The sequence below is a fragment of the Centruroides vittatus genome, unplaced genomic scaffold (genome assembly GCF_030686945.1).
Source record: "Centruroides vittatus isolate TY-2023 unplaced genomic scaffold, ASM3068694v2 contig_1506, whole genome shotgun sequence".
NCBI lineage: Eukaryota > Metazoa > Arthropoda > Arachnida > Scorpiones > Buthidae > Centruroides > Centruroides vittatus.
In genome coordinates, this window is record NW_027120931.1 from 300,299 (window position 1) to 316,957 (window position 16,659).

At 28.7% G+C, this 16,659-nt stretch overlaps 1 protein-coding gene across 2 annotated transcripts in view; it reads right to left on the reverse strand.

Moving 5' to 3' along the window:
• Window positions 1-16,659, reverse strand: part of LOC136968678 (uncharacterized) — a 50,278-nt gene that overhangs the window by 2,998 nt on the left and 30,621 nt on the right. For both annotated transcript variants that reach the window (XM_067262682.1, XM_067262683.1), the window contains 7 exons: window positions 13,438-13,637; window positions 10,221-10,322; window positions 7,584-7,721; window positions 5,624-5,719; window positions 4,482-4,631; window positions 2,453-2,548; window positions 2,063-2,211 (listed from right to left, as the gene is read on the reverse strand). In XM_067262682.1, the coding sequence (XP_067118783.1) occupies window positions 2,063-2,211; window positions 2,453-2,548; window positions 4,482-4,631; window positions 5,624-5,719; window positions 7,584-7,721; window positions 10,221-10,322; window positions 13,438-13,590 (884 nt within the window). In that variant the 5' untranslated portion in view covers window positions 13,591-13,637. The remainder of the gene's footprint in view (window positions 1-2,062; window positions 2,212-2,452; window positions 2,549-4,481; window positions 4,632-5,623; window positions 5,720-7,583; window positions 7,722-10,220; window positions 10,323-13,437; window positions 13,638-16,659) is intronic.

Here is a 16,659-nt window from a genome sequence, read left to right on the forward strand (position 1 = left end):
CAAAGTTAAATTTACAAAATTCTTGTGTTTAAATAATTTTCACAAAATGCTTTAATGGTTATAATTTATATTTTGTAAGTATCTTGAATAATATATGGAAAAAACAAGATAAAACTCTTTAAAAATAATAGTTATAAAGCTTAGATTCATTTCATATAATTTAAAAAACAGAATAATCAATATCTAAATTATGTTAAACAAGGTGTGGTTCAAAAAGCTCTAGGAATAAAACAAAACCATAAACATCTTTATTTTGAAAAGTATTAAATAAATTTCAGAATTTTTTGGAGTAATCTGTCTAGGTATGTTGGGTCTCACCCCTCACTTTTAATACCTTTATAAGCAGTTTAGTAAATTTTAACAAACCCAGTTACATTACATTGAATCAACGCTTCTACATTAAAAATTCCCATTTCTCATTTTTGACATTTACGTATTAACTTTTGCATTAGCTCTATTTTATCATATAATTTGCATAGTAATTCTATTATTATTTTTACAAATTTTAATGAGTTGTTATATACGTAAAGTATAAAAATATATAACAAGTATTAGTGGTTTGGGCCACTTTGATCACAAAATTATTGAGTAAGTAATTTTTCGGATAAGTTAGGTGTTATTATCGTGAAGTTTTGTTGTATTTATAAGTAATTTTTAACTTAGTAATAAATTATATTAAATTATCTAACAATTACAAACCCAAATTTTCCATCTCCTTTCCATTAACTTTAAAATAATGCAAAACAATAGGAAAACTATCGGGAATATCGAAGGAAAAATTATTTACCGCTGCAATGCAACTATCCAGAGACTTGTACAGACGAGGAGAAACAGAATAATTTCTGTCGCCGTCGTAGGTAATAATAAAACCGTACGCTTCCGTGACCGATCCAAGCATTAAAATAAATACTAACATATCTTAAAATTTAATACATACCAAAAAACCAACCAATCACAGTTCTTATATAAATAATTGTGAAAGGTAAGTATTAATAAATTATTTGCGATCTGAAAAATTATTTACTCGACAATTTTGCGATCAAAGTGGCCCAAACTGCTACTACTCTTGTATTATATTATTATTTCTTTTACTAACTTGTAATAATTTAATTCAGTTATCTGTTAATTTTATTTATGAGGTCTGTAATGGAGCTAAACTTATAATGGAGAGTATAGTGATATAGATAGAATAAAAGGATGCAATTTTACAAAGATGTTAAATATTCATTCAAAAAACTTTATATAAAAATGGAAAAAAGAATTAATACAATATTCAAGAGATTTGACATAAAACTAGACCCTAATTATAAAAAATGGAATATTTATTAATATCTACTTTATTAGTAATGTCTTAGAAGCTGCAAAAATAGTTTATTCTATTCCTTGCACTTGTAAAAATACTCATCACTGTATAGGAGGAAACTAAAAGAACAATTAGCAGATTTAAAATACAGAAGGAAAAATTCGGTTTTTCGTGAATATTGTTTATTCAATAATTGTAATATAGGTAAAGAAAACACTACAGTTTTACATAGAGACGTAAATACATATAATAGGAAATTAATTGTTGAGTTTGTTAAAATTTACTAAACTACTTATAAAGGTATAAAAAAAAAAAATTCTAATATTAAATGTAAAAACTGTTGTAAAAATAGTTTACAATTTCTTATAAATGTTAATTGTTAAGATTAAAATTGATGTGATTTTAAAAGGAGAAAAGAATGTACATCAAGGTATGTTGTAAATTTTAAGAGCATTGTAATAATATTGTAGTATAGTATTTACAATTGTATATTTTTAGCCAACAGAAGAGGGGTTTATACCGAAAATGCACCTTGGAAATAAATATAATATTTAATAAAGTAGATGTATTGATAGGCTATTGTCTTATTATACCATTTCATTGTGTATAAGAGAAAGTAGCAAAGAAAAGGCACAGTTTCATTATAAGAATTTCAAATATAAAGTTTTCAATACTTGAACGTAGAATTTTATCTACTGGACAGAATGAAAAATGAATAATTATTTATATTTTAAATATATTTATTAAGGCTTTACTTACTTATCTTTCCAAAATCCTCCAAGAACATCAGAAACAATAAAACCAGCAGTCAGCAATAATAAAATGGCTTGAGAAACGAGCCCCAAACGTGACTGATGAAGCTGCGACAAATTTATCGTCGACGAAGCTTCTATAAATCCTCCGCGAACCTTTCAAAACAATTTATTAAATTGCAGTACTTTTATTATAAATTTTAATAGCATAAATGTTCTATATAATAGAATGTCAAGATTACTGGGGAGAGAGCGAGAAATGTTTCAATATTTAAATGTTCATTGAAATTAAACTTTCAAATACTTTCTATGAATAATGAAACATCACCAATCTATTAATTAAATCGAAAACCTTTTTAAACTAATTTAAATATACATGTTTTTAAATTTTACTTACTTTGAAATATACTTGTACTCCATAAATGAGGAAAAATATAACAACTATAAATATGAGAGCAGCGTATAAACTATCAAATATTGTTGTGATGAAACTCTAAAAAAAAATTTAATGATTAATTTTTAAAACGTTAAAATGGTAATACTTTATAAACTAATTTATAAAATTATATATCATATTAGTTAAAACGATTATCTTTGTATTGCCGGTATTGTCAATCTACCACTATGTTATTATTTTTGTGAAAATTTTAAAATTTCCGCATTAATTTTCGTTTTTATTCTAAATAAAATTCTTATAATTTATTTTTATTATTTGCATCTTCTAAAAGAATTGATCATTTATCAAACACACGTGAAAATCAATGTAGTTTATTTCAAGGAATTTCTGAATATATCGTAATCGTGGCTTCGGAAAATCCCGTCCAGTTACAAGTGAGTTAGAAACAGGTGGCACGAGAATTTTCACACTATATTATATCATTTCCTTTGCATAAATATGTGAGAATGAAGGCTCTGGAATAACCTGCCTCGCTGGATGAAGGCCGTTATTTAATCGTCAAAAGTTGGAAAGTACACATATACCTCGACTTTCTCGGACTATCGTCAAGATCTCCCGACACCAGTCAGAATAAAGCTATCTCACATCCTAACTTGCAATTAGACTTTTCCAGATGGAAAAATATATTAAAACTTTCTGAAATTTTAGGAGGGTCTAATTTGATGTGTGAGTCAATGATGGAGTTAGGCAAAAATGAATAGAATGAGATAAGTAAAAATATATTTATTAAGAAAGGTTTGATAATGTTTATATACAAACAAGGATTAAATTCAAAATAATACAAATAAACATATTAAAGGAACAAACTTCAATTATGAATGACTTTTAAGGGAATAAGATTGAATGGCAATCCAACAGCTAAATCCTTTCATAGAGAAAGAGACATTTAGATTACCTGTTTTATATATATATATATATATATATATGCTTGACACTGAGTGACAAGAACTGATGCATAAGTTAAAGTTTTTCTAAAATCTTGAGAGAGCCAGAGAATCGGGAGCACAGATCTTACCTTAGTGGAAGATAAGATTACTGGGGAGAGAGCGAAAGCCATTGTTTGGAGGTGACTCATCACCTTTTATATGAAAATTTCCTCCAATCGGATTATTTGAAATAAGCCCTACATGCTTCCGATGCGTGACGGAAGTTGGGCGGCCTTGTGGATAGTGTGTGAGAAATCCCACACTATCACTTTTGGAGGAACTGGGACATTTTCTTTTATCAAAAAAGAAAGTTCCTTTTTCAACTTCGTATCATTTTGTAAAATATAAAATTTCTATCAAATAAATTAAATAAATATTTTAACAAAATTTGTTAAAATTAATCCCTCTGCTCCAGATTCTCACAATTATGTTAATTATCACATGTTTTAAATCCATTCAAAAGAAAGATATTTCAGTTTATTTGTGTTCACTTTGTATTGCTGTCATAGCATTTAATATTCTTTTAGATGATTTTTTTTAAAAATTCAATATTTTATATAAAAACAGACTGAATAAAATTTCTTTTCAGGATGAAAAGAAAAAGTGTCTTCGATGATCTTTAATTTAAGTCATTATTATTTAAGTGGATGGCCGAGGTGGTTAAGTCATTAACCCAACATTCAGGGGACACAGGATCAAATCTGAGGAATTTTTTGAAGATTGTCTGTCCCAAACACATCAGACCTCATCCCTCACCACTCAGCCACCCTGTGGACCTGTGCAAAATTGCTCTAATTACTCACAATGTAGCGAGAATAAAAAGAAAAGATAATTTCAATGATGTAATAATTTAATTTTAACTTAAAATTTAAAGAATTAATTTCTCATCTACCTTATTTAGAGTTAGAAATAATAAGAAATCAAAAATACTCAAAGAAAAACCTATCTTTAGGGCTTATAATTTCTAACTCTATGACTGATAACTAAAACAGTTGTGTCTTGAGATTTGATAAAAGAACTCGAGTAAATTTACAGTAATTTACCTTTTCAATTTCAGTTGAAATAAAAAACTGGTGTAGTAAAACTTCAGTTATTAGCATTGTGTAGGGAATGATATTAAAAGCAATAAATCCCAGGAAAGATTTACTTAAAAAACAAGGTTGATCCGACTGAACGTCGGGTAAATGGAATACCTGAAATGAAAAAAATGTATAATTTAAAATATAACAATATTTTAAAATTATCATCACACATTAATACAACTGTAGAAAATAATTATTTCAGAAGAAGGAAACATCATCAGGCTCTTTCCGGTCAGACCCGCCAGGAGAAGAAACTAAAGCAAAGAAGAATTTGGTTCAGAGGTGTGTGAATTAAACTCACTAATTCGGAACTAAATTACTTTATTTACATAAAATAAGAATCACAGATGACATCTTTGTTTCATATGTGGATTGAGGTATCATCATGTGTATTTGTCAGCAAGATCCCAAGTGGTCAGCCTATGAAATCCTTGACTAAACTGTGATGCACCCCATAAGAGATTAATGCCCTGTGGATCTGGGAGTGTGGCAATGTTTATAAGAAATTAACGTGATTATATATTATGTCGATCCACACAGATCTGTTAAAGTATACATCGATTTCTTGCCTGATCCTTTTCCTAATGCTAGAGAAAACTATCTGTAATGACTTTGTATGAATTTGTATACCTTACTCCTTTCCTAGACAGACACAGCATCAATGACCAATTCTAGATCTGTTGACTAACTTGTCTACTCTGTCTGACCTATTAACTGACCGATTTAGACTCTTTGGACTGTGACTAAATGACCAGTAACTGGTAAAATCTCTCCTGTTTATAGTGAATCCCTCAGCCAATGTGAGAAGGTCGCTATTTTTCCTAACTCCAATGGTATCTTTGTTTTCCTTCCCCTTTTAATAGAAGTGGTAAAAAAACAATTATTGCCCAGGAACTTCTCTCTTTTGGGGATGGACATTCCCAATTAGCCAAAGGACAAGCAAAAGTTGCTTAAACTTTAGCTTAAATTATTAATATTTTTGTATTAAATGGTCTTTTGTTTCTATATATCTTTGGAATCTTGCACGGACTTCAAAATAGTATAATCTGCTTTTAAACAATTCACTCAAAATTAACTATAATGATAAACTTTTATATACTTACTTCTGCCCAAAAACAAACAATAAGAGATGATCCTGTTAAGACCAATGGATAATATGCTCTCATCATTCCTGATGCCCAGTGAAGATTGGAATTTTCCTGTTGAAAATCGTTCAATAAACAGATTAATTTTCTTTTTAATCAAAAATAGAATTAATATAAATCATATTATTTTTATAAATATAGTTTGAAAACTTTGAAACTTTTATAATGAATTATAAAATTTGTTGAAGCTAAGGTTTAAATTTATGCTAAAATTGAATTATATTTTTCAAAATTTCCAACTGTACAGATCAATTTTGTACTGAATTAAAAGAAATTTGAATTTTCAAGTGAGATCAGTATTAAATAATATAGGTTTTATAAATGTCACGATAAAATTAATACATCTGGAACAATGCCATCGGCTTGCATTTGTTCAATTATCGAATATCAAACATAGCTTGGAACATAACACAATAGTGAAATAGAACTTCTAATTACCTAAATAATCTTGTCGTTTCTTTAATTTCTTGATAGAAACTAATATAGTAATTATTCTGTATATTGAAGATTAAAGACTATCTCACAAAGATTTTTATCTATTATCTTAAATTAATAATCTGATCTTCTAATTCATTCACTCTATATATGACATATATACTTTACTTGTTTAACATCTTTACGATTTCATTATTTTCATTCGAAACATACTCTAATTAGTCTAACGTTACAGTAAATACGGAATAACTTAAACATATTTTTTCAAAAAATTATACAGTAACTTAAAATTTTTTGACAATAGAAAAATTATAATTAACAAGTGTATATGATATCCGTAAGTCTTTGAAATACCGGGCATACACTGTAGTAGGTAAGTTACTAAAGATTCTGTATTACTGTCGTGAAGTTTTTGAGCTCATTTTCTTGTAATAATGAATTTAGTAGTACAACCTGCTAAAGCTCGGTCAACTTTTGTATAGAGCTTATCGTAATAAATTACTGTACTAGATACCCACCTTCTCATTTTCCCCATCACCAGAGAAAACATCCCACTAACTTGGACAACCTTTGGGTTGAAAGGTTGCCCAAGTTACAGTATTATTTGTGATTTTCAAATAATTCGTGGATGCTATTCCGAGTTCAGTGAAATAAATATTTGTCTTAGTACTAAAGACATTATTATTACACCAGCAAGCATCTTTGCTACTTAACCATATAGCTTCAATGTTTTCTTTGTGGAAGATGTTCAATGAAAAAATTTCGAGATTAATAGATGAATCTGAATAATCTATGAAATACAAAACATTTCAGTATTTTCTTATGACTTCTAGTTGTTAGATTTGAAGTGTCTTAACTCTGTTCTTACTATTGATTTCATTGTCAAAACTTAAGAAAATTTGATCATTAATTAGTACTACAATGAAGACAAATGATGTATATTTAGTATATTTAAAAGTGCACAAGAGCTTGAAATAAATAGTAAAATTATAATAAACAAACACATAGCTGATTAAATATTTGCCTGGCTACATCTCTAATTCTTTCCCCACATTCTTGTTTCTTACACATTTCTTTACATCTGGTTTATTTAATATAAGGCGCAATAATCAGTTTTCTAATAGTCAAAACTTTGAACTGTTCAATTAAATATGACAAAAAATTGCCATTCAATTAAAACTGAAATGATTTCAATAAAAATTTCATTAGAGGTGCTTATTCTCTGCACTCTAGAACCATTACTAATGGAATCTGTGGAATAAGTTATTGAGTTCACTAATTTCTAATTCACTCTTTCACTCCGTCTGTAACATAATCTTATTTATTTATGATGCTTACTTTAATACATAATGTTTCCAATTTGAGATCTTGCTTAAAATATTGAATAAATATCATGAGTAAGTAAATAAAATTAACATATAATTTCTTTATACCAATATGTTAAACAGAAGTGAAACATTTTACAGAATTTTGTATTACTTACAGGCGACGAAAAATAAAACCCTCTCATTCCCGTCGCTAGGCATATTAATACATATAACAATTTTTCTTTAGTAACTCTACATGCTTTTAATAGAGATGGAGATTTCAAGCGACCAAATTCTGCTTTTATGGAAAGAATCTGAAAAAAAAATTAAATACAAAATTTACTGTAATATTACAATCTTCAAGTACTAAAATTAACACTTCTAAACATATATATAATCTTACTTTAATCGTAAAAATATACTATTACTGTAAAAACATGTTTTATATGTCTAACCTCGATACATTTCTGGTAATTGGCTTAGGGGACAAACTATATGATATTTTTAAAGAATGAGGATAAAAAAAACACACAATTTTAACAAATTAAATGATAATAAATTAAAACAGTTCTAGTGTTACTGCATCACATTAGAAAGAAAGAAGTGTCATCATCTTTTGACACTTCTCGTAAAAGGTAAATTGGTTTGCTAGATCCAAACATTCAACATAACGTCTCATCATACTGTGATAGTGATTCGTGTCTTGTTTATAATTATAATGGAATCTAGTTCGGCAAGTATAAATAACAGGGCCAACTAGACTGAGTAATTTGCAAATTCAATAAATAGTATGCATTTTTTTCCTTCTTAAAACACAAGTTTCAATCTAAATTTAGGAAATTCATTATTCCTGAATGAATTATTGAAACTGCATAAATTGTCAAAAATGTATTGTCTCTATTTCAGACAAAATTAAAGTTTAACAAATTTTAGCTTGATAGAACACAGACGAAGGCATTAAAATGTAACTATTCTTATGGTATTTAAGTAGATTGTTAAAGCTGAAAAAATTTTAAGCAGATTTATTTAGTAAGTTTTTGATATAGTCTGCAGTTATTTATTATGGAATATATTTTTGAACTATTAAGAAACTGACAGGTTTATTTCAATTGGAGTAAATCTAGTTTTATTTCCATTTGTCTTGTTAAAAAAAAGATTTAAAATTAACCAAATTTTGCAATTATTAGAGCATCAGATTGGATCAGATTGAAATTTCATCTGAGCCATGTTCAGTAACACGAAATGTTAAGCAACAAATCTAACTGGCAAAGAGGGTGAAGCAAAGAATTGTTCCGAGTATCTCTAAACAATATCTCGAGTCGGCAAATTAGATTGTTGTGTTTAAAATATTGGTAGTAGTATTTATTTTTAATACAGGTAATGACCAATGAACAAGAAAACAATTTTTCATTCATCGTAAACCTAATTTGTCTGGCATGCTTAATGATTTTATTTATACTGGCAAATAAAAAGAGCGAATCCTAGCTGTCAACTTTAGTTGCTTCCCTTTCTACATCAAAAGGACCCACCCATGCACCCTTGCCTCTCTGGTAAAACTGAACTGTCCAGACAGAAAGCATAATCTTTGTCTAGTTTTCTTTTCTGATTAGATTAGGCCTATCTACTACTAATATATTATATACAGTATATATATCTTGTTGGAAAGAGTGCAGATGGTGTTGAGTCACTTATAATAATATCTTCCTATCCTTACATATGAAATGTAATATAAATGTATTTATATGTATAATAGAACCTACATTACGTTAAACGATTAAAAGTGTGATTATAATGTTATATGTATTTTCTAAATATGAAGTGATCATGATAAAAAAAATCAATTTTTGATGACTTTAAAAGTGTACATAACAAATTTAATAACAATAAGATTAAATTATAAATGTTAAAAAAAAGTTTATCTCACACGAGATTCGAATATTAAAGCTCTTCCTGCAATGCCTTAGCTAATCACGCCACGCCACGAATGCGTGAATGACACTCCTGTGTAGGTATTAATAGTTCTAGAAAAACTTTAATCGCGATTTTTCTCGAAAATACCCGAATAGCGAGTCCCGCAGCTTTGGTAGCACTTAGGTAAAAATAAATACTACGCATCCACAAAATTTTGTCGAAATCAGTGACGACAACCTCCCGGGTTCCCCTTGTTAGATTTGAAGTCTAAATTGTAATTTGGTGATAACAATGTCATTCACAATGCAAAATTATATTGTATAGTACATTTAGTAATTCAGAGACTGAAGAATTTTCCATTTGATATTTATTTAGTTTATTTGCAAGTAGTCACTGGCTTTTTTACGAAGATAGCACTGATTAAGAGGGCATTACATCAAGATTATACTGTATTTGTCTATATATTAAGGTATCTAATTAGCATATAAAATTTCCAGATATCATTTATGCCCATATAATATATAAAAATGTTTTATAATAAATTCATCTTATATGTTTTATTATAAATATGTTGATTTTAAATACAACTACAAATATTCCTGTCGTAATATTCTTCAGAGATGGTATGATATTTAGTCAATATGTAGAAAAATTTAGCAGTTAACAGCATATACGAAGTGCATTAAAAAAAAAACATCAATCACTTTTAACATATATTCATTTCAAAGAATAATTAAAATTAAATAGCTTCTGCTTATGAAAAGAAAATGTTGAGAAAATAAATAAAAATTTATTCACAGAGTTGTCAGTGGCTTAACAGATATTAGCCGTGTCAGAAGTATTGCAATGCAAAATGCGAACTTACTGTATGTAGTACTTTAATCATCAATTCAAAAACTTACCAATTGAATAAAAGACACTCCACATATAATATAAAAAATGGAAGAAAATGCGATGTAATAACTAAAATTTGGATCGGTGCACGTACCGCCGCTATATTTTACCTGCAATAGAAGAAAACGTTGCTTCCGTAAACAATATTTTATTACGTAATTAATCTAATATGTAATAATTATTAATTTCATAAATAATCATCTGAAATAAATAAAATCATAGTTTAGAATCTATAATTAAAGATAGTCTAAACACATTTTATATCTTAAAAATATCCTTAAATAGTAAAATATTTGTTTAGAATTATCCTATTACTCATAGATTTTTTTAATAATTTATTTTTAATTTTAACGAACGTTTACGAATTTAGTTAATTCATTCGATAACTAAGCCTTAAAGATCAATTAAATTAGTAAATATGAATAATGCATTTAGTATATTAACAGATTCTCTAATTATTACAATATTTAGAATTTGATTTATTAAATAATAATGAAGTTTTCTGTATTATGACGAAAAAAAAAATGTCTCGTATGGCGCTTAAGCAAATACCTCATAGAAAAAAAAGCTTGGTAAATCGAAGCCAAGAGTCAAAACTAAAACAATGGATTCTAAAATTAAATCCGTGGAAAAAAGTTTAAATAAATTAATATTTTTTATGTTAGTTCTGAACGTTTGGAAATTAATTTTAACTAAAACATGTTAAAAAAGTAGTTTAGATGATAATTTTAGACATTCATTAATGGCATAAAACTGCCAAAATACCCATATTAGGCACAAATTCAAAATGTATGATTAAATCCTACTGAATAAACAGAATTAAAACTATATTTGAGACTTTTGTATGTTAAGATTTATGAATGTGTATTGTAATAAATCAATTTTTATTCCTTTTTTTTTCTAAATAAATTACATTATGCATTAAATTTTTATAAAATCCAGCAACGAGTTGTGAAACATTCCTGGCTAGACTTAAAATTGTGTAGGGCACTGTCTGACACGAATTTTATTAACAAACTTAATTTTGAGGGTAGAGGTGAGTTTTATAAAAAGTTGCAAATGCTAATAATGAGTAAAATCATTGTTAAGTCCGACCCCACTTGAGTTATAACACAGACCCCCCCCCTCTATCTCCCTACCCCCTTAACCTTTAACCACCAAAATTTAATAGTATCAAATCCCTAATTTACACAAAAACCTCGCTGCAAAATTTCGGAAAATTTCTGTTACGTTCAACTAGAACGTTCATTCTAATTAAACTTACATAATATTTTTAAAAATATATTATTAGTCGTCATTTGATTACTTTTTCATCATTTTAACATTCAGATTATCACTGTGAATGCATCTGTAGAGTACAGAGTATTGTTTTTTAAACTAAACTTAATTATATTTTTAAAAATTCATTGATCTGAAACATTTCTCAGTAGTATATATATCAGAAGAATGACAACAACGTAAAAAAAAAGAGCTATTGTTATTTTGGATAAGGTAATGACAACATGAGGGCAATCTGCCAAGGGAAAGCACCTCCCAGGAGGACATTCTATGAAAAAACTGGTCCTATTTATATATGTTAGACACGCGAAGAAACCCCGAAATGTGGTTAGCCCATTGGTCGGGGACAAACCCGGGACAAACTACCAGTGCTCGGTGGTTCTATCAACTTAGTCAATGGCGAATGCAAAAAGTGTTTTTAATGTTTTAATCTATTACTAAATATATTCGGGTATTTCACGGCTTACTGTAAAGACCATTTTCACTCACGTTTAACGACAGTTAAAATGAAAACGAACTATCTACAGTTATACAAGATGAATACAAGATGATTATGAAATCCTTGCGCAATTTTTAAATTTAATGACTTTGAATGTAAACATGATAGAAATAAACCGTAAACTATATATTGCTTAATCGTTAAAGTTTTGATGCAATAGTGTGGTCACTCAATTTTAATTTATTTTATGGTTTTCTTTAAATTTGTCAAACAATGAAATAGTGAAAGAAAAACATAGCAGTCTGTTATAACTTATGTAACATGTTCCTAACATTTATGAGATGCAATATAACTAGGAATTAAGCTTTTATGTACTGTTTACAATGTATTTCCATCATGTATACATCCAAAGTTATTAAGACTGCACCAGAACTTTACAAATCATCCTATACTTCACATAATTTACCACACTTACTTGAATTTAAGATAAATTTTTCATATTTCTGAACTTAAAATCGATGTGTCTTAAATTTAAAGTATATTTTTCCAATCTTCAGAAGTCTACGTCCCTGTTTATTTTGATTTTCTATTAATTATAATTCATTTTAAATACATTATTGCTTTTGCTATAATGTATATAATTGAATATTTTGATAAAAAAAATGTCAAACAACATTAAAAAATAATTATGTCTGTTTTAAGTTAGTTGTTATATATATATTGTAAACAAGGTCAGATTTTTGGATTGATTATTTGAATAAAATGCTATGATACAGGACTGAATACGGAGTAAAGAAAGGCAATTACCTAATACGCCCACCACATTGGTCGATAAAAAAAGGTCTCCGTAAGTGGGAGTGAAAGAGTGATGTGATGGTTTGCTCCAGGAAGAATAATTTAGGGTCAATATGAATGGCGCAAAAACCAACCTCCTGTAGTCATCTCTTACGAGAAAGGAGAAAAAGAAGAGCAGAATTGCGGGAAACAATTGAGCTTGAGTAGTTAGTATGATTGCGTACTGCAGAATATAACCGAGCAATCATTTGGCCTTAATCAAAAATCGGGTTAATAGATATTTATATTTGTATTTTGATATTTTAATCTGAACAAATGAATAGGATGCTGCTGATTAAACTTATAATAATAATAAGCATCAACCTATAATGCAATCAATATACAATAAGGCTAAAACTTAGTAAGGTTTAAGATCCTTGATAATTTTGATGAGCAAATTTGATAATTAAATAAGCGTGTTTATACCTTATGTCAATAAAAATCAATATCTTTATATCTATAAAAAAAAAAAATGCTTTGAGGAAAATAAAAAGTATTTTTTGATAAATTGTTATATAAAAGATTTAATTTTTGCTTTAAAATATCAATCATAACATATTTCTTATATAAAATAATCAAAAATTTCTTTTGGACTAAATTAAAATGGCTTGTACCTGGAAAATTTATTGTTATTACTTTATACATATTAATAAATCGAAAATTTAAGAAATTACCTCGCAAAAACAAGTCCCATTATAACAATCGCCGTGCCCAGAACAATTATCTAAGCAAGAAACATTAAAATTTGCCATTATGGAACCCAGTGATGAAACCATTTGCAGATGATGAATCCCTGACGATACAGAAATGTCATCACAATCTTTCATTGTAGATTGCCACTTAAAACAATGATGTAATAAATATCACAGAAAACCTGTAAAATATACAAAGAATTTTTAGCAGTTAATTATAAACATTCTTTTTAAAAAGAATGAAAAAAACGTAATTAACATTTTAATTAAATATTGATTGGTTTCAATTACATGTATAAATTGTATAATAAACCAATTTCAACAAATATTTATGTAATAGCTTTAAGATGTAAAAAAAGTAATAAAATACTAAATATATATAATATCTTAATTACACTAATTACATTTCAATTAACACTTTTAAAATTTATATGTGCAAAAACTATAGTTTGTGTAGATAAACACACACACACACATACATGTACACGTATAAATAACAACTAGCCCTCGTCAAATGTACTAGTTTCCATCTAATGACGAAAGTTAAGCAGTGTGGGGCTTGGTTAGTATTCTTACTAGAGAAGTATGCCATTTAACCTCATCCAGAAAGCTCTAGTAGGTGCCAAATCCAGATAATAGAAAGAAAATTGATGGCAGGAAGGGCATCTGTCTACAAAAACTTGACTAAATTCCCTGTCTCTTGTATAGGAAACAAGCAAAGCAACCTTATATAAAATAAGATAAGCAGTGAGAGGAAATGATTATAATTAAAATAACCCTATTCAATGCTGTCTAGAGAGAGATTTAGAAGTTCAATTGCAACCAGATCTGATATGGTGACATTTTAGGGCATGTGAAAGATCCATTTGAATAGTTGTAAATTACCTGGAAATAAAAACTAAAGTTATAGTACTAATTTTATCAGAGAATAACTATAAAAAGCAGTTTCCTTTACATAAACATGTACTATAGCCAAGTTCTGGGCATAAAAGCAACCCGAACTGTTGAATGTCAATTCTTATAAGCTAGGATGGCCGTCATCTTACTGGAACATGCACTTCTTGTGAAACTGTTTTACAAAACAACATTGCTGTGGCTGCACTTTAGGAATTTTGCCATTGTAAGAAGTTACACCAAGAACCGTGACTCCACAAGCTCTCAGGAAAATGATCACTCAATTCAATGAAAATAAACGTCAGGAAATTCAACCCAGTCAAGAGCACAAACGTATCACTTCACAGGTCATTGAAGATGTTAACACAGCTGTTGTTGAATAGACAATGAAAAATGTTGCAGGCTCCAGTACTGCAAATGTAATGGTATGGCAGTTAGGTGTATTTTTCAACACAGTGAGGAAAGTACTGAAAAAGTTGGTATATTGTTATCCATATAAGATCAGCAACAATCAGCAGTTGCTTGCTATCGGCGGGGAAACTCGACTGACCTTTGCATTACCCTTCATAGCCAGAACAAAAGGGCCATGGAAAATCCTGTAAAATGATGAGGTAATTTTTACCAGAGTGAAACAGTGAACACCCATAATTGTCACATTTTGGCTAAGAAAATAATGTTTTTCAACAAATTCTACACTTATCTAAAGTTAGTCTAGTGTAAATTTACAGCCTCATTTACCATTCTTCTTTGATCATTCTTTGAAGAAAATAGACTCACAGAGTATGTCACAGATCCAATGTGAGAGACCAGAGATACCAAGAGATGCTCAATAATTTTGTTATACCCAAACTTCAATAATAATAATGTCTCGAGCCAATCACTTTCATGCAAGATAATGGGTCTTCACGTATCAAACACCATATACAGCAGATTCTACATTTCACCAATAACGGAGTGATTAGTCACATCCTACTCCAGGCCACTTCATTCTCAAGATCTTAAGCTGTGTGATTTTTGGTTGTGAAAAAGAAAACACTTAAAATGTGTCATAAATTTGGCATCCTTGAAAGACAGTAACACAATGCATGTGAGAAGAATCCCAGATGATCAGATAGATCAGCCAATGAACACATATCTCTAGGTTTTAGACCTTCAGAATGGGAACAACATTGAGCAGCATCACCTACATTGCTGAGATCTTTGTGAAGCACGAGTGCCTTCTATGAATAAAATGCTTGTTGTTTGCAGTACCAAAAATGACATAATGGAGAATTTTGGTACCAATTTTTTAATGGACTTGTCTTCCACATACCCTGAAATGTCACCATACCAGATTTGGCTGCATTTGGACTGTTAAATCTTTCTCTAGATAACACTGAATAGCAGTATTTTCACTACTATCACCTGGTATATATTGTATGTGTACATATGTTACAAATTTTAATAAATGTTATTAAACAAGCTACTTATTTGTGAAACTCATAATTATTAAAGTTGGTTTATTAATTGCATTAACTAATACAATTTTTCTAACAATTTAACCTTACTTACTATTAAAATCTTAAAATGTAAATCAATTGCCACATGGAATTGGAAATTTTCGCACAATTCCTTTTTATAAAAATATGGAACAATGAATAGTAAGGAATACTAAGGAACAATTAGTGAGTGATGAGTAACAAGATGAGACAAGGTCCTCGGTTTCGAGTGGGTATGTTCACGTTAATTTGGTCCTAGTTGTCGCAAGTCAAAACACACAAAAACAAATAGCTTATGGGTAAATATTATGATAACGATAATACATTTTATATTTTAAACCGTCACAAATATCTAATAAAAGTGGTATATGTTTGACTCACGTTGAAATATTTGAATTAATTTTAATATAACAACACAAACATATTGGACAAATTTTAGTGAATGGTGTTAACTGAACATTCTCAAATCACGTAATGCTCTCAACATGTTCATGATGCTAGACACGCAACTTGAGACTAAGCATCCTGACACCATCTCCGGTATTGAGTCAAGCAGATCATCTTTTTCTACTTACTAATCTGATAAAAAATAACATTAATGCTACCAACTTAAATTACCTTTATTGCTTTAATTATCGACTAAACCGAGGAAAAAAGGAAGATCATAAAGTGTCTCATTCAAACCAAAGTTCTTAAAAAATAGTTTATGTAAAATAAAGCATTTAAAAAAGTTAAAAAGACTTAATAATTACTCATGCAGCACATTAGTTTGTCAGCGGTTTTGATACTTTTTATATATCAGGATTGTTTGCACAATTCGAATTTAGATTTA